At 47.3% G+C, this 18,796-nt stretch overlaps 1 protein-coding gene across 2 annotated transcripts in view; it reads right to left on the reverse strand.

Annotated features, from left to right (window-relative positions):
• Window positions 1-56: 56 nt before the first annotated feature.
• LOC116269467 (FERM and PDZ domain-containing protein 2-like) overlaps window positions 57-18,796 on the reverse strand; it is a 40,692-nt gene continuing 21,952 nt past the window's right edge. Inside the window, exons 4-11 of one of the 2 annotated variants that reach the window (XR_004176997.1) lie at window positions 17,194-17,404; window positions 11,766-11,866; window positions 10,127-10,219; window positions 9,333-9,440; window positions 9,124-9,240; window positions 5,066-5,271; window positions 242-2,349; window positions 57-128 (exon numbers count right to left, since the gene is read on the reverse strand). Coding sequence is in view for 1 of the 2 variants with exons in the window: in XM_031652339.1 (XP_031508199.1) it covers window positions 2,221-2,349; window positions 5,066-5,271; window positions 9,124-9,240; window positions 9,333-9,440; window positions 10,127-10,219; window positions 11,766-11,866; window positions 17,194-17,404 (965 nt within the window). In the remaining variant the exon portion in view is untranslated. The other variant, XM_031652339.1, reaches the window with a different exon arrangement.

Consider the following 18,796-nt stretch of genomic DNA (forward strand, 5'->3'; position numbering starts at 1 on the left):
AGCACAGAGTTCCCAATGAGACCCCACCTCTTACCCTGTAGGATCTGCCCTTCCTTGGCAGCTGGTCCTCCAGGAACAATGGATTTCACGTAGATGCCACCATAGGGCACGCTGGTGTTAATGCCACCCTGAAAAACACAACAGAAAACTCACTACCCATCTGTCCTCCTCCAGGAAGCCTCCCCAACCTCCCCGGCTAAGGGAATCCCCACCTGCCCACCACTGTATCCCATGACCTCACCTCCGACTGGCACTGTCTTCTGTATTCACCTGTTCGTTTAGATTGTATTCTCCACTGAGCAATAAGATTAGGTGTTCATAAGCTTAACAACAGAAACTATGTGAGAGATCTGGGCATGTCCCCAGCCCAAGCACTGGTACAGGGCAGGTGCTCAGCAACTGGTCACATGGGATGTACCACTATCTCTCTATAGGTAGCGACCAGTATAGGTGGATATGGCTCTGGGCCTGAAGGCTTGTGCCTGGCACTTCTTGTGTGCTTTGATAGGCCAAAGGATATGTGCATTTTTCATTATAATAGATGCTGCCAGATTGCATCCCTATGTGAATATGGATATACTTATTCACATTTCCACCAGCTTTGTATGACAGTACCACTTTTCGACATTCCACCAGCTATATTTGGCCAAGCTGATAGATATAAAGTTTAAAATTTCATTTAATTTAATTTGTATTCCTGTGGCTTTTCATGGGTTTGTTTTTCATGTGCTTAATGGCCATTTGGATTTGAGTGAGACATTTCAGGAATTATTTTTGAAATGAAATAGCTGCAAAGAAAATCCAAGTTTTTACCAGCCAAAGGAAATCACCAACCTCTTCTCAGCAAATATATATTTGTGAATAACCCAAAATTTAGTGAGTTTTTCAGACAAGAAATAGCTATGTTTGGTGTCTGATAGAGCTGTTACCCCAAGCCAAGAATAAATTGACCATATTTGGCATCAGCCTGTTCCCTCCACGTGGATTCATGAGCCTTATTGCTTGGTTTCTTACTTGGTCCCTTAAAATCATACACTGCTGACAAACTCATTGCAGGCTTAGGGTCCAAGAAAACAAATATCCTTGCTCTAGGTGCACAGCATTGTCACAGGGGAAAGGAAGGATGCCCTCTATTCACATCTCTCTTCAATTTCCTCTGAAAATTTTCATCAGTCATAGCATTTCCTTACTTTGATGGGAGATGCTTCTATTTCCCATCAACAGTTAAATCCAACAATGGCATTCCTGAAGTCCAGCCCATTCCAGGGTCTCAAGATAATGGATCACTTTCTTTCTTTCTTTCTTTCTTTTTTTTTTTTTTTTGAGACGGAGTCTCACTCTGTCGCCCACGCTGGAGTGCAGTGGTGCGATCTCGGCTCACTGCAAGCTCTGCCTCCTGGGTTCATGCCATTCTCCTGCCTCAGCCTCCCGAGTAGCTGGGACTACAGGCGCCCACCACCATGCCCAGCTAATTTTTTGGTGCTTTTTAGTAGAGATGGGGTTTCACCGTGTTAGCAAGGGTAGTCTCGATCTCCTGACCTCATGATCCGCCCGCCTTGGCCTCCCAAACTGCTGGGATTACAGGCGTGAGCCACCGCACCCGGCCAGTAATGGATCACTTTCAATACTCAGTAATAAAAGCAGCACCTTCCAACCTCTGGCCTCTGGATTTTCACCAGCTTTGTGTGTGCCATTCCCCAACCCCTTGGGTAAACACAGTTACATGGGTAATCTCCTTCCACAAGGGTCTACCAGGTAGAGCTCAGAAACCAAATGCAAAGTGTCAGTCCTGATGGAGGCCTGGCCCTTGGGATGTCTGAGTAAGAGGCTCCACACTGATTCCGTGCTGGATGACAGTGGACTGCCCCACCCATCCTTGGCCAGATGACAGTGGACTGCCCTTCTCACCTTTAGCTTGTGTCCCTGAAGACCCAATATGCTTCTCTCTCTCTGCAGTCCAGCTTGACCTCAGAGTCGGGACACATCACCCAACTCTGCCCACACTGCCTCCCCATGTGGTTGGAATTCCCTAGTGTATGTCCTGCTCAGCCTGAAGTTCCCCAGTACCTCTGTTTGTCTCTGAACTCATCCCCCAGTGCAGGCCCCCACTGACTTTCTTTATTCACCCCTTGCACTTGTGCACACTGAGCACACTGTCAGAGGGTGCCGTCTGGGTGGGATGGCCACCAGGCTCTGGAGGGACATCTTGTTAACTGCTTTTCAAGCTCTCCTAAAAAGTCTTACAGTTACGCTGAATCCAAGTGTCCCATCTTCTTTAACCAGTTCCACAAAGTAGATTTCACCAGCACTGATTTCCGGAGGTGATGGAGGACAAGAAGAACCAGCACCCTGCCATAAACAAACAAACAAAAATAAAGAGGGGATGAAGGCAGATGTCACCTCTTAGCTCTCACCTGCTCTCAGGAGCATTATTGCACCTCAGAAAGAGCATGAACTTTGGGCTGGGTCAGTAGGGGATGCATTTCTAGCTTTATCAGGCCTTCTCCATGTGACCTCAGACAAGGCAGGAGGAAGATGAGGGAGCGATGGACTGGACTGATGCCACTCCTAGGCAGAGAATGCTTGGGTCACTGTTCATGTTCCGCTGTCCCTCTGCCTAGAAGATAGGGTCTTTTGTCCTATCTGTCCCCTTTACTTAGTGCTTTCTAATCACCATGCATGTCAGAAAATTCTAATAACGCACAGGAAAATAAACAAGCTGGAGGAAGCTGAACAATGAAGCCTCGATTCTTCCAGAGACCTTACACACCCCATGGCTGGCAAGGTGTTTTGTCTAAATTTTAAAATTCAAGGAGCAAAACAACTGCTGAGGGTGAGACCTGAAGTGAGAATGTAAAGTCCACCATACTACAGAGGATCATCTGGCCACAAAGTTGGCCACAAGACCCAGAAGAGCCTGCACCATCTGGGTTGGGTCTTACAGCCTGCACCATGGTCAGCGTGGCCTTAGAGCTCCCTTGCTCCCCTTAACTGCCCTCAACCCCAGGAAACCAACTCTCAGGTTTGCCGCCAAAGAAGCCACAGCCTGAAGGCCTCTCTGGCCTGATTCCTGACAGAGAGGACCTCCCAGAGGAAGGCCTGGGGTGAAGGTTTCGGCTCTGGAGGCCAATCCCTTGCATTCCAATCCCAGCTCTGTCACCTGCTCCCTGAGAGAACTTGGGTGTGCTCCTTTGCTCTCTCTGTCTCAGGTACCCCACCTATAAAAGGGGTTGATAATAGGAATGGTCTCATTGGGTTACCATGGAGCTTCCATAAGCTAATACATATAAAGTGCTCAGGACACTGCCTGGTACACAAGTAAGCACTCAATTAACGGCAGCTACTACCATTATTCCTCTACCGGCCTCCTGCATACAGTTCCTCATGGGATGTGCTGTCCAGGTGAGCACCATGGCCAATTAGGAAGGCACCGTCATTCATGGAGCCCCATTTCATGCCAGATCCTTGTGGCAAGGGTCAAGACACACTACCCCAAAATAGGGCACCTTGGCACATTGGAGGAATTGGAGAAACAGTACATGCAGGAAGTTTCTCTGACCTTCCCCTGATCTTCTCCTCTGAAGCAGGCCCTAAAACCTAGGAAGGATTTTCTAACCTTCCCCTGAAGCAAGGCAGAAGACCCTCAAGTGAGAACGCCCTCCCTATATCCGGGAAAACGGAGCATGTTGTCTGGGAAGACACAGGGACTGAGAGAGGAATCTGAACAAACAGGCCTTCACTGAGTTCCTCCCAGCTTACATACTCCTGCTTTTTGTCTTATCTCATTTTTCCATGACTCTCCATTCTTCATGAAACACACTCAGGGAGAACTGTTTCTTCAGGTCATTTCCATATGAAGGCTCACATGTCACATAAAACTTACAGTAAATACTTGTGGATGCTTTTCTCTCATTAATCTGTCTTTAGTTACAGGGGCCCCAGCTGATTAAGCTAAGATGAGTGAAAGAAAGAGATGGGTGTTCTCCCCGACGCTGGCCATAGTACCTTAGCTTCCACAGCTGTGGACAGGCATCATTATCTCTGTCATAAAAAGAGAAATGAGGTTGAAAGAGGTGCAATAACCTGCCTGTTTCAACCAGCAAGTTGTCCCAGCGAGAATGAGAAGGGCCACTCAGCCTGAGTAAGGGAAGAGAGGTCGTGGAAGGCTTGTTTTCAAAGGTCTTGGCAGCCTTTGGAGAAACCAGTAATATCAGTTCAGCACCTAGGGCTGGAAACACTGGCTGCTGTGACCAACCCTGAGGCTGAAGGGCGAGAGAAGGGAGTGGCTGATGGACCCTGATAGAGCTGTGCTCTTTGTAGAGGGACACAGCCAACCTGTGTCAGCACAGGGAGAGAGTGGGATGAAGGGTGTGCAGCTGAGACCCCGGCACTGCCACCCTGTCCTCACTCATCCCACAACTGCAGGCTCCTCCCGAGGCTTCTCCTGGGCAGAACCAAGCAGAACACAGCAAGCTGACTCAGTCCATGAGCACCAGCTGTGCAGGGCCCAGAGCGAAATGGAGAGGCTGGAGGGGCCTAAGGAGACAACGCCACTCGGAGTCCAAAGAGATGGCAGAGGGCGGCAGAGCTGGGATTGAAGCACACAGCTCTCCATACACCTACTCCAGATCCCATCTTCTTCCTCCATGGGGTATGGTCAAGACCAAAGCCACTGAGTTCCCAGCTTGAGGACCAATTCAAGGACAACAATAGGAGGTGCCTGATTGCCCACGCCTTGCCATTGGCAGCAATCAATTTCCTCAGGTTGCTATTATCATAACAATTATAATTAGTGACTAAGGACTCCAGAGGCACCCACACTGAGCCTGTGCCCAGACACTGACTAGGAACTCTGCCTTCTTCTATGCGTTTTTCTCAACAACCATGCCATGCAGGCATGTGCTTCTGTTTGCAGATGAGGAAGCTGTGGCTCAAAGGGGCTAAGTAACTTCCATCCACCTGACATGGAAAACAGAGAGCAGGGAGGGCCTAGGGGCCAGGCTGTTGGGCTCCACAGCCTGTTCTCGTTCCTCCAGATCTAGAAAGTTAACCAAGGGATGATTACCTTTAACGGCAGAAAGGAAAGCTGATGTCTCAGCCTGGGCACTAAGCTCTTCACCCCAGCCATGTCTAGTTCTTCAATATTTCTGTCCTGGTCTTGTGTGCGTGACAACAAACTTCCCTGGTACCCGAAGCTCAGGATGTCTGTAGAGGAGACCCCAGAATTGGCTGTGCTATTCTTCTCTTCATCTGGGTTATTTCCACAAACACCTATAAAAACAAGCCAAGAAAAAGTCAACAGCTTAAAAAGGCTGGCTTCTCGGTGGCATCTCTATGTGGGCACAGCGTTTTCCTCCAATGACAGAGGGATCTTTTATAGCTGCTCAGGAACAATGTGAATTTAGCTCCTCCTGAAAGATGTTGCATTTAGATTAGAGAAAGGGAAGATTCTATATGTGATTTAGAAACCTAGATAGAGCTTAAGTGACCCAACTATGAATGCGTAGGCTCAAAAGAACTTTATAAGGCCAGCTCTCCCTTATTAAGCTCTAGCCATGTGATAGGCACCTTAGATATACATACATATAGGAAGATATGGACATCTTCCCATCTTCTCAGCAGACCACCATGAAGGTGTAATCCCTGTTCAAACATAAGAAAACACAGTCAAAACTATTCAGTATCTTGCCCCAAATCCTACAGCCAGCATGTGGGCACTTACACCCAGCCTCTCCTGAACACCCCACTGAGCATATCTACAACCACCATGTGATCAAAAACCAACGTATCAGGTCCTTTTGGGAGGCTTGGTAATAACCAGACTGCAGGCCCCTCTGAGTGAAGGCTAGGCCACTGATTCCTGCTTACCCCATGTCTGACTTGTGACCTGGCACCGAACAAAGAAAAGAATATGAGGTTGTGAATCAGTAGAAAAACCTTGGGCAAGGTGCTTAACATATCTGAACCTAAATTTTCCTGTATCTAAAGTAGAGATAATATCAATATCAATAATATTGTAGAGTTGATGAGGCTTAGAGATTATACATACAGAAAAGATTTTACATATGTAAAGATAAAAATATATATGTATATATGAAAGAATATATATTTCCTCATATGTATATATATGGCTCTCTCTCACACACACACACACACAGACACACACAGCTTAGTACATGGTAGAGCCTCAATAAATGTATCTACTGTTAATATGTTATTATTAGCTGCTCAACAAATACATGTGGGAGGAATGAATAATAGTCAGATTTTCTTTAGACCTGGATACAAGTAGATTTACTACTTTTGATACAGACTCATTAACACTCAGGGAAGTGCCCAAACTCATATGCTGAATGAATTCAATTTGAATAAATTTGATTTAATGAATTTGATTTGAAGTTATTCAAATCTAAAGGTATCCAGCAGGGAGTGGCTGGGCCACTGTTTCATAATGCTGCATTTCTGGCCATTTCATTCACAGATTCTGTCATCGTTGTCCTTCTGGCAGTATCATAAGCATCGGCTCATTATCTTCCACATCCTCCATGAGAGGTGAGGATGGGACTTACGATTGAATTGAAAAGTCAAGCCATGCTGCAGCTGGTGTCCTGCCTAGTAGACATATGAGCTGGGAGACCTTCTTTGGTAACTAAAACTCAATTTACTGTAGGCCATGACAGAGGCTCATGATGGACATTTTATCTGTCTGATCCCGATCTCCAATCTAGCCCAGGTGCCTTAACAGCAGCCTAACCAGATAGAAGAAAGTCACAGTGGTCAAGTCTCTGCCACGGAGACCCAGCCAGCATCACCAAGGAAACGTCTTCCTCTGGCAGTGGCCCAGCTGTATGAGGAAACCCCACCATGATGAAGGCAGCATTGTCAAAAGGTAGCTGGGGCACCACAGTGAAAGGACATTTTATTCCCAGCCATTGTGGGAAACTCATTGTCTGGAATTTTAATGTGAGGTTGCGGTTTGAGAATAGCAGACCTCGAGTACCGCTTTTTGACAACCTCCATCACAGCAGGCCATCCTTGGACTATGCTGAATTGTGATTCGGTCACCTGCATTGTGTTTCCTGATGACACATGGGATGGTTTGATTGCTCCTGTCAGTGGAGGATGTGGAAGAAAACACAGGGATTGCTGAACCACTGCAGAAAGGAGAGCAGTGGTGCTGGGAAATCCGACAGAGACAACAAGCCTGAGACTGGCACTGGGGACATGCTGAGGCCAGCCCCTGGGAGGCTTCAACCCCGGGATGAAGGGTGTGGGGCTGAGACCCCAGCATGGCCACCTTCCACCATCCATAGCTTCTGGACGGGGGAGCTGCATGGCACTGTGTACATATACAAGAGTGAGAGTGTACACAGTGTTCAGAAGGCAAGGCAAATGTAGTGCCTGCATTTAGGACCTAGAAAATGCAGGCTGGTGTGAAAGGAAGTCCTCCTGTATACAAAGGAAAACTGTACGACACCCCTGAAGTGTGAAGAAGCAATTGTGAGCCTGAATTTGCAGGCAGCCTGCTGGTAGTTTACAGGATCACCCAACCAAAAGCAGCAGTGGTCTCAGGAAACTAGGGAGAAGGGATGTTAGCCTCCTCCCATTACTTCCCCCAGGCTCCTCAAGCTTGCTCCCAACAAAAACAAGAGTATTTTCCTTTGATATAGGCAGTTGTTGCTCTCTCATTCTTATCTAAAGGATGAAGAAAAACATCACTAAAAAGTACTTTACTCTTTAGGTTGATCATGAACACGCACATCAAGTAAGAAGAGCGAGCTTGCCATGAAAATTCAGCTTTAAGAACAGGCCAGGTGCAGTGGCTCACGCCTGTAATTCCAGCACTTTGGGAGGCAGAGGTGGGCAGATCACCTGAGGTCAGAAGTTCAAGACCAGCCTGACCAACATGGAGAAACCCCATCTCTACTAAAAATACAAAATATGCTGGGCGTGGCGGTGCATGCCTATAATCTCAGCTACTTGGGAGACTGAGGCAGAATTGCTTGAACCCAGGAGGTGGAGGTTACAGTGAGTGGAGATCACACCATTGCACTCCAGCCTGGGCAACAAGAGTTTCACTCTTGTTGAAAAAAAAAAAAAAAAAAAAGAAAAGAAAAGTTCCCGTTATCCTCAGCAAACTAACACAGGAACAGAAAACCAAATACCGGGCCAGGCGTGGTGGCTCACACCTGTAATCCCAGCACTTTGGGAGGCTGAGGCGGGCGGATCACTTGAGTTCAGGAGTTTAAGGCCAGTCTGGCCAACATAGTGAAACCCCGTCTGCACTAAAAACTACAAAAATTAGCTGGGTGTGGCAGCGCATGCCTGTAATCCCAGCTACTCAGGAGGCTGAGGCAGGAGAATTGCTTGAACCCGGGAGGTGGAGGCTGCAGAGATCATGCCATTGCACTCCAGCCTGGGGGAGAGAGTGAGACCCCATCTCAAAAAAAAAAAAAAAAAGGAAAATCTAATACCACATTTTCTCACTTATAAGTGGGAGCTGAATAATGAGAACCCATGGTCACAAAGAGGGGAACAACAGACACCGGGGCCTACTTGAGGGAGGAGAGAGAGGGTCAGGAAAAATAACTATTGGGCACTCTACTGAGCACCTGGGTGATGAAAAGGTCTGTACATCAACCCCTGTGACACAAGTTTGCCTGTAATAACAAACCTACACAGGTAGCCCTGAACCCAAAACAAAAGTTCAACAAAGAACAGTTCCTGTCTCCTCCCCAGCTGATTGCTATACCTAAACCCAAACTACAGAAATCCTGGCGCAGTCCCTATCAACAAGGACTTTGGGTGGCAAGAAAAAGGTTCTCCCTGCCATGCAAGGAGAGTTGATGGAAAAAAAAGACTGGTTGTATCCAGCCGTGTCTAACAAAGAATTAGAGTAGGTTACTCCCTTTCAGCAACACAAGCAGTGGTAACGCCCATCCTGCGCCTGAAATTGAAAAGCTTATTAATTTGTGCCACTACACTGCTTCTTTGCAAGCCAATACCACAAGGAAAGCAATACAGAAGACCTACGTGGACTTCAAGGTCTAGTACCTCATAGTAATCATGTACTCCTGAAAACAGGGGAGGCTCTTCAGCTCCCAAGAGCAGGTTAAAACATACCTTTTGACTGAGAAATAATTAACTCTATGTTGTCAGGGGAATTCTGGATCATCCTAACAGCCATGTTGAATGTGAAGCCCTCCAGACTGATGTGATTCAGGGCTAGTATCTGCCCTCCTGGAAAAATAATACATCTAAATAATCCTTCCAAGGAAATAAAAAAGAGTGATTTCTTAAAACAGTATCTCTAGTGATTTAAAAAGATGTACCTGGTTTGATCATTTTTGCTTTTTCTGCTGGTCCTCCAGGTATAATAGAAGATATAAAAATGCCAGGGTCAGCTTGGCCTGCATACTCTCCCTCATTAATGACAAAACCTGTAATCCAAGATGACAGTCCATGATAAGATGATACTTAGTGATTTTGCTGTTCAGAGAGGTTAGGTCATTTCCCTGATATCACACAGCTACCAAGTGGCATTAGCTAATAGTTACAGTCAGGTCTTCTGATCCTCAAATAGAGGATCCTTTCTACTCTGCCATGATACTTGGAGAAAGGTGGATTGTTCCCCATTAGTAAGCACAGCTAAAGCTAGGAGCACAAACCACCAATAGGCACTGGATTTTGCTTCAGTAGATAATGAGACATAGGAAAGAAATGATTTTTAATCAAGTACCTTGTTTCCGTACCTTGTTTCTTATACAGTTTTTAGGGTCTTAGAAAGTGGTTACTAGTAAGAGGCAAAATAAATTGACTCTTCTTCCCCATGGCTGACTAGAGGAAGGTTGCTACATGGTATTAGGGGAAAAAATCTTTTTCTGCCTTGTACTTAGATGCGCTGCAAAAATGTATCAGGCCTAAAAGAAAAACTTTGAAACAAAAGTCTCATTGCTCTTTAGGAACAATTAAAGGGAGAAAAAAGCAGAAGTGATTACTAGAAAAGGCAAACTGGGAGAGGAGGGATAGGAAAGGGTAGTAGACAAGTTGAAAGGGAAAACAGCACCCACCTCCCCACTTTGCCCAGCGGTAGAGACTGGGCCTCACCTGCAGGGAACCCTCTTACCAAAACCACGATGTGGGTCGCGTTTCAGTGTCACACGCACGATTTCTCGGCCTGGTTCAGCTGTAAAGCTCTTCCTCCTATTATTCTGTGACCCTAGAGGTAGAATCAGAGCACCACACTGTGCTTTTCCCCAAAATTATTTGGGAGCTAATACAAAAGGAGTAAACAGCATTTCACACACACACGTGCATGCACATTCACATGCACACATTCCTGAAAACAAAAGTAGCTCATATTTTATCTTCCAGCAGTGCTGGGAATGGATGCCTGAACACACACTCGCATAAGCCTCTCTGGAGTGTCACTCAGTGTTGCTCAAGTTCCAGCTTAAAGAGCAGGGGCAAGAACAGTATGGGCTATGGTGCGTGTTTTCTGTACGACTTATTGTAGCTATTTTGTTCCGCATTCATTTTGGGACAAGACAGAGGATGAGCAGAGATGTATTAATACTTGCTGAGAGTGAAAACAAAAACAAAAGCTAAAACAGAGATGAGACAGCAAAGCCTTCCCATCCCAGGCCTCAAATAACCAGGGGTGACAAGGTGCCAGCAGCCCAGCCTGTGTGACCTGTGGTCTTCCCCTGGCTTGGATCATGGAGGAGCCCCAGACAGAGCCCCGAAGCTGTTCCTGGAGAGCTGGAGTCCTGGGGTGAGGCACTTCAGTGTGTGCCACAGCATACTTGGGACAATCCCCAAACAGTGACCCACCACTGCAATCCTTCCGCGTCTCTCCCTCCCCCAGGGACCTTGGCAGAAATTGGCAGACGGTTACTGGTAAAGAGTTGCCTGGCAGTTTTCCTGATTGATATGGTTTGGCTGTGTCCCCACCCAAATCTCAGCTTGAATTGTATCTCCCAGAATTCCCACATGTTGTGGGAGGGACCCGGGGGAAGTAATTGAATCATGGAGGCTGGTCTCCCCATGCTATTCTCATGATAATGAGTAAGTCTCACAAGATCTGATGGGTTTATCAGGGGTTTCCACTTTTGTTTCTTCCTCATTTTTCTCTTGCTGCCATCACGTAAGAAGTGCCTTTTGCCTCCCACCATGACTCTGAGGCCTCCCCAGCCGTGTGGAACTGTAAGTCCAATTAAACCTCTTCTTCTTCCCAGTCTTGGGTATGTCTTTATCAGCAGCATGAAAACAGACTAATACACTGATCCAATCCCCAGGTTTAATGCTCACTGAGTAGAGATATTTTTCCAAGTGTCGGATCTCTTTGTCCTTACATTCAACGGGGAACTGGCCAGGAGGGTGCATGGCAGAAGGGACTGCCGTCTACTCTGTGTATGTTTTCTGGTGAATACTAGGAAACATGGGTGTTCTGGCCTGCATAAAGAAGCATATCTACAGTGAATGGTGCCTTTTTCTGAACACACCCTCCATAGGAGGTATTCTTCCTTCTGGACGAGAGTGTTGGGATTGTCTTCGCCAGAGCTAACACACTTCAGATCCACATACCCAGCCAAAGCTAAATGTCTCTTCCCAACCACAGGTAGTTTAAAAAGAAAATAATTCAAAAAACAAAAAGATTACAAACATTGTGTGGGAAGCAAAATGAAGTGGTGGTAAAAGACTCAAAGCAAGCTTCCTGCGTAGGGGTTCCTCTACCCGAGACCTGGCCGCGGCCTGGCCCATACCTGCATGCACGCTCTGAGCAGGTAGCCCAGAGAGAGAGTCCCAGGTCATTGGCTTCTGGATCACACAGGCACTCTTCAGCTGCTCCCGGCCAGTGCAGGGGCTGCCGGGAAAAGACAATGAGGTTAGATAAGGTGGCTGAAGGAGGAAGCAACTTCTTGGCATTTCTGAGTGGTGCCCAGGGAGGGCAGCCTTGTGTCCAGTCATCCAGTACCTCCTCAAAAGGACCCCGTCAAGGGTTGATCTAGTTATTAGGAGGGCACTGGGAAAAATGGCTCTAGGATCTTTATGTCTCAGAGGGGACACTGAGGTCACTCGGCTTCATATGAGCTTCCTACTATGTGCAAGATATGTGGCCCTGCAAACCTCCATTTATTCAACCATAAAATAAGAATAATATTCCTACTTCCCAGGCTTCCAATGGAACTGAAATGAGATAGTAAGCATCAAACACCAGCCCTCTTAGTGGATACTGATGTTTTGTCATTTGCTCCTGTTTTCAGCTGAAGGCCTTCAGCCAGACCAGGCGCCCTCCACACCCCATCTACCATGTGACTGAGGGCTGCACAGGGTCACTGACCTGCTTGATCATTGTACATGCTTGTGTTGGGTGCCGCCTGATCATACCATGCTGTGAACAAGAAGCATTCATGCAGGCATTCAGTTGGCCCTGATGGAATGTGCCACATGCTAGTAAATAATGTACTAGAGCCTAGCAGAATAACGAGTCAAGGGAGATGTTGTCCCAGCCCTGGGGTCAGTTCTGCACAGAGATAAGCTACATTCAGAGGTAAGCAATGTCTAGAGTGAGAGGGAACAATTGATGTAAAGCTGTGTGTCTCAGAGCCCTGGAAAAAGCCAGCTCTGGGCCTCCTGGGTGGCCGAACATCTGAGCAGATTCAGCTTCCCTGGTTACCCAGACCGACCCCACCCCTCAGAGCCCCACAGCCATCTCACAGCTTCAAGCAGCTGGACTATGTAGCAGGGGATGCTGGCACGGACAGTTTCCTGTGGACCCTCCCCCTGTACCCTTGGAACTGTGACGCCAGGGCTCTCTGCAGGGAGCTTGGTACTGTGCAAAGAGGCTGCAGCTGGTAAAGGAAGAACAGGGGTAGTGGGGGGAGGAGAAGTCCAGCCTCACAGTGAGGTGCAGCACAGGGTAGCTTTGGAGGCTGGCGACGGATGAGGCCTCACTCTGACCTGGCTCCTGTTTGTGCTTCCCTTGGAGCACGATAGACCCACAGTGACAGAACCCCAGGTGTCAGGCCTGGGTTCCAAAGCACCGAGGGTAAAGGGTGGGTCAGGCATGGGCCCTATCCTCTGGGAGTCCCCAGCCTGCTGTGGGATGCAGGGGGGATGACTTTCATGCCTCCTAGAGCCAACCAAGGAGCCCAGGGAGAGGCAGCGACAAGGTGTTCGTGTGCTCAATGGATGGAGAAATCCCCACAGTCTGGGAGGAGCCAAGAGAGGCGATGAGGCTGAGGGGGCCTTCACGTGGCCTTTAGGGAAAAGGAAGAGCTTTTCTGGGCCTGGGTTTTTATGACTCATGTGATCTGGGCCACACATGCAACCCTCTACTGCTTAAAAGCCAATCACTGCCAGCCACAAAAGGATGAAATGTGAATGATTCCACTCATCTGAGGAGCCTGGAGCAGTCACATTCACAGACCAGAAGGAGCACGGCAGCGGCCAGGGCCTGAGGTGGGTGGAATGGGAGTTGTGTCGAATGGGTGCAGTTTCAATTTGGGAAGACGGATAAAACTCTGTGGATGGACTTCGGTGATGGTAGCACAACATCGTGAGTGGACTGCATGCTACTGAACTGACAAATGGTTAGGACGGTGGGTGTTATATTATGTGTATTTTTTACCACAATTTAAACACATTTTAAATGCAAACTTTAAAAAAACCCATTTACTGAAAGCTTTCCCTGCCAGCCTCAGAGCTAAGGATACACAGGGCACATTGCTGTTCTTGAGAAGCTCCATGTTTAACAGCACAGACACAAGCGTGTGGGTGTCAGGGTGGACGGGACAGAGGGTACTGCCCTAACTGGAGCCAGGGATGTGGAGGAGGCACACCTTTGCCTGAGGCAGTGGGGAAAGGCTTCAGAAAAGCAGTGATGTGAAGTCAGAGGCCACCTCCCAGGAGAGGGAGGACAGGCAGGAGCTGTACCTCAGGGCAGGCAGCCACTGGCACCTCTGTTCCAAGAGGTGCTGTGTAAACAACTGCTCAGGAATGCCACTGGCGATGGGGTCCTGCCTCCACGTGTCAGCCTTCCCTCCTGTGTTCACATGCCCAGGCTCAGGCCAGCGGCATGGCCCGCACCTTTCTACACAGACCCCATGTGGGCCACCTATCTGCTGGCCTGTGAGCTCATGAGGTGGGGACCACATCTGCCCTGCTCACCACCGAGTGCTCCACACCTGACCCAGAGCTGGCACACAGTAGGTGCTCAATCCATTTTTCTACTAAGACTGAGGAGGCCCTTGCTCATGGTGTTCCTCCTCTTCTTCTCATGGTGCCCAGATCCTACTCATCAGTCAAGACCTGATGTCACATCCCCCAAGCAGCCCTCCCTGGTGCCCTTGCTTGGAAATTGCTGCACTGTTCATGGAGCCTAACGCTGTGTTTGAGACCAGCATCAGGGCAGTCACCACAGACCCAGCCCATATTCAGCTTTTAAAACATGACTTAATTCCCACAGCCACCCAGTGGGGAAGGATGACTATTACTACCACTGGACGAATGAGGAAACTGAGGTCTGGGGTGTTGAATAACTTCCTTGAGGTCACACAGCACTAGACCGTAGAGCAGGTGTTGGCGAAGGACTTCCATGATGCAGGGCTTGATCCAGAACCCTGTCAGCAGGGGCCCTCGGCAGAGTGGCCTCTGTACCATGACAGAAACGCTAAACATCTCATCTGCATCACTGTCATGGCCTTTGGCCCACCTCAGACTTTGACTGCCGTGGTGAGGGGCAGTTCCATGAGAGCTCAGGCTCAGCTGAGCTGACAGCATACTGGCTGAGGTGTGGCCCTGTTTCTGCTCTAGAGATTCTTGTCCATCTTGGGGGCCATCTCCTCCACCGCCACTATTCCCACCTTACCCAAAAGCATGGGAGAGTCCAGGCCTCCCATCCTTCGACCAAAGGGAAGTAGGAGCCAGTACACGGTGTTTGCCTCCTGTCCTGCAGTTCTAGGAGGCCTCTGCACACCTCTGTGGAGCTGAGCCCTGGTTGCCCTCAACAGCTACCTGGTGACCCCCACCGCTGTGACCACACTTTGCCTGCTTCCTCAACTCACTCTCTCGCTCACTCCTTCTTGGCATCAGCTCCACAAAAACATACCCACACCCAAACCAGTGTCTCAAGCTGTGCTTCTTGGGGGTGGGGTTGGGGGAATCTTCCAAGAATTCAAAAGCCTAGTAATTAGGTTTCCCTTTTCACCCACGGGTTACCAGTAACTTCTGATGTGAGTTATTAAGGATCATGAAAATTTGGCATTTGTAAACCAAGATTAGAGTTATACCGAATTGTATGGAGGGCACCAATTCAGCTTTCTATCAAGAAGGCCAGCTACCATGCAATACTGAAAAGCCCCTACTATGCATGACCACTGGCCAGTCGCTGGAAGGGCCACCATTCTCAGGAAGGATGCTTTGCGGGAAACACATCCTCAAGGTGGCCTTGAGTCAGTCATGGCTTCTTCTGCCTTTTAAACAATGAAGTGCTATAAGGTACCATCAGTTTGGGTGACAGATGAAAGATGTCCACAAGGTCTTGGACACTCCTACATCAAGAACTGGAGCCTATTTCTGCTCCCTTTGAATCTGTGCTGACCTGTGACTATTTTAACTGACATTATGGCAGCAGTGACACCAGGCTAGCTTCAGGCCTAGACTTGAAGAGAACTGGCAGCTTCTTTTTGGGATCTTGGAGCCCTCCTGCCATGCAGAATCTTGCTGGAGACCCCACAGGGAGAGGAGTTGAGACTACTCACGGAGAGAGAGGGGCTCCGTGAGCACTGCCTCTCAACCATCCAGGGAACCAGCCTGTGAACAAAGTCATCTTGCATCCTCTAGACTACTCCAACATCTGCTGGACCCCAGTCAATAGCACATGAAGCCCAGAAGAATCCCTCAACTAAGTCCTGCCTGAATTTCTAATCCAGTTCATTGTGAAATTTCTAATCCAGTCATTTGTTACATAGCAATAGATGCTCGAAACCGTTTTGCTTTACCACTGTTGATTTAGTTTGTGATGCACAGCAATGTATATTTGCATCAACAGAATTGGAGACAATAATTTTCTAAGAATTACTTTAAGATGATAGTCATGGATGTAGATATAGGTATAGCTATAGATACACACATAGACTTTCAGTTCAAATGAATCATCCATACCTTCTTGCTGAAGTAGCTGGAAAACTCATCCCAAAAAAACAGATCCTGCAGCAACCTTCATTGGTCATATGCTGCCTGGGAATCTGTGCTATTTCTATAAATTGCAGTGTAAATGTAATCCAAGTCCTAGGCTATTTTTAAATTTATGAATCATTGTTTTGTCATGTGAAGTTGCATTTATAAGCCCATTATTTTTACATACAAATTTAAATGATAAGCAGCTCATCAATAGGAAAGGTAGCATGGTGTAGAGGTTAGGAGTTGGACTCTAAGGCCAGCTGCATGTGTTCAAATCCTAACCCCTGGGTTTTCTCTCTGTGATGTGATGAGGACAACAGAAACACTTAACGGAGTCATAAGACTTAAATTAGTTGACGTGTACGCATGCTCGAAACAGCACCTGGCTGATAATAAGGCCAAATAGGCTTATTGCAACTTGTTTATTTGTCCTCTCCAATTTCGTATTATCATGTAGTTCTTTCTTCACCGAAAGACGGGAGCATCATAGAAGGAGGAATGAGATGTTTGTCCTAGAGTGTTTAACATAGACTTAGCCCATAGCTGGCCTTCTGTAAATCTCTGTGGAATTGATTGACAGTTACCCAATAAATATATACTTTTCTTAGACATCTAACATTCTTTAAACAATTTCTTGGCTGGGCGTGGTGGCTCACGCCTGTAATCCCAGCACTTTGGGAGGCCGAGGAGGGTAGATCACCTGAGGTCTGGAGTTCGAGACCAGCCTGACCAACATGGAGAATCCCCGTCTCTACTAAAAATACAAAAATTGGCCAGGTGTGGCAGTGCATGCCTGTAATCCCAGCTACTTGGGAGGCTGAGGCAGGAGAATCGCTTGAATCTGGAAGGCTGAGGCTGTGGTGAGCCAAGATCACCCCACTGTACTCCAGCCTGGGCAACAAGAACGAAACTCCGTCTCAAAAAAAAAAAAAAATCTTCAATACAGATCACTGCAGAGCATCAAGCACATGGTGGTTTGAGCCCAGAGAACAAATGTGTCACACCCACCTGCGCCCGATGCCTTCTGCTCCAACCTCCTTGCTGCCGTCCACTTTGAAGTTATCCAGTGATGTACTCAACATGCCTCCTACAGCGTCCTGAAGCCTGGATGCAAACAACTCGTTTTCTGAGCATGACAATCTCTGAATCCAAATGAGAGGCTTAGACTGGGCCTGGTGTGCAGGACTCAAATTGGCCATTTGCACAAACTTATCATGGTCTGAATTTGGGGAGAAAAAGATAGACATACACACACACAAGAATGATGCTGGATCCATTGCTGTGGTGGTTGTAACATATCACTGGGCCCCCGCTCTCCTCCTCCTTTCTTTTTCTGCTGCTATTTTGTCTCCTGCGATTATCCCTGGGAATGCAAGTTCTCCTAATTAGCACTTGCTAATGAAAGAAACCTCAGAAACAGAAGAAGGAAGAGACAAGATGCTCTCTCTCCCCCCTGCGACTAACAGGATGCAGAGCCAAGGAGCCTGTTTAAATGGGTGCTAACCCTAGAGCATTTGCGGGTGTGTCGGCTCTGGCAGAGCCTCCTGTGAAATCAGCTGCCCCATCCCTTTCTGCTTTCTGCTTTTACAGATCTGTCCTCCCAAACATTCTTATAACAAATGTTCCTCCAAATCCCCTGGGATCCCAAGATTAGGCTCTGCTCTGTGGAGTATAACCTTTAATCTCTACACAGCTTAGTTTGCCCTGGTAATCATATTTAATACAAGGTCCTATTTCCTGGAATATAATATGAGATGTGTTGGGTCCCCTCAGCTTTGACAGTTGCCTTTATCCTTTCATGTAGAAATGTTTAATAAATAACTTTGATGAAATCTTGAACTTAAGACAATGGATGTGATTAACTCCCCACTTCCCTATTCACATTGTTCATAAAAAAATTTGGGATTTGAAAAATAGAGCTTTTAAGTTAATGAGGCTTTACATAAAGCCAAGTTAGTATTTTAAGAAAGGAAAATGATGACTACATTCTGACCATCTGCGCCTTGCTAAAACCAAGAAGGAAAGAATGGCCAGACACATGGTAGTGGTATGGCTCCTGGTTTCTCTGTGTGTGTATGTGTGTGTGCACATGCACTTCTAGAGCCTGGTGAAGTGCCTCCTTTTCAAGGATATCCATGGGCATATAGTTCTTCAAACAGACCCCCCTCTCTTCCCTACAATGGTGTCTGGTTCCTTGCCAGGGCTGTGCTCACTGAAAAAGCCAGTATTTTTAAAAAAACTTTTTGAGAATTTTCTGCATGCATGAGGCATTATGGTAACATGACTCACATACAGTAGGCAAAAAGCAATCAAGGAATATAAGTAAATTAAACGTGACCTGCAGCTTTTGCACAAATTGCATAGTATCTTACTCCAGAGCTAGAGCTTGCTCAGAAACAGCAACAACAGCAGTAATGTCAACACCAACTACTAATATTTGCTGAATGCTTACTATGTGCCAGGCATCGGGGGAAGCACATTATCTGCACTGTCTCATTTCATCGTCACAATAACCCTGTGGGGTAGACATTATTATACACAATTTATAGATCATGGAACTTGGGGCTAAGAGACTGTTAATCATTTGCTCATGGTCCCAAAGCCAGTAAGC

Source organism: Papio anubis, chromosome 11 (genome assembly GCF_008728515.1).
Source record: "Papio anubis isolate 15944 chromosome 11, Panubis1.0, whole genome shotgun sequence".
NCBI lineage: Eukaryota > Metazoa > Chordata > Mammalia > Primates > Cercopithecidae > Papio > Papio anubis.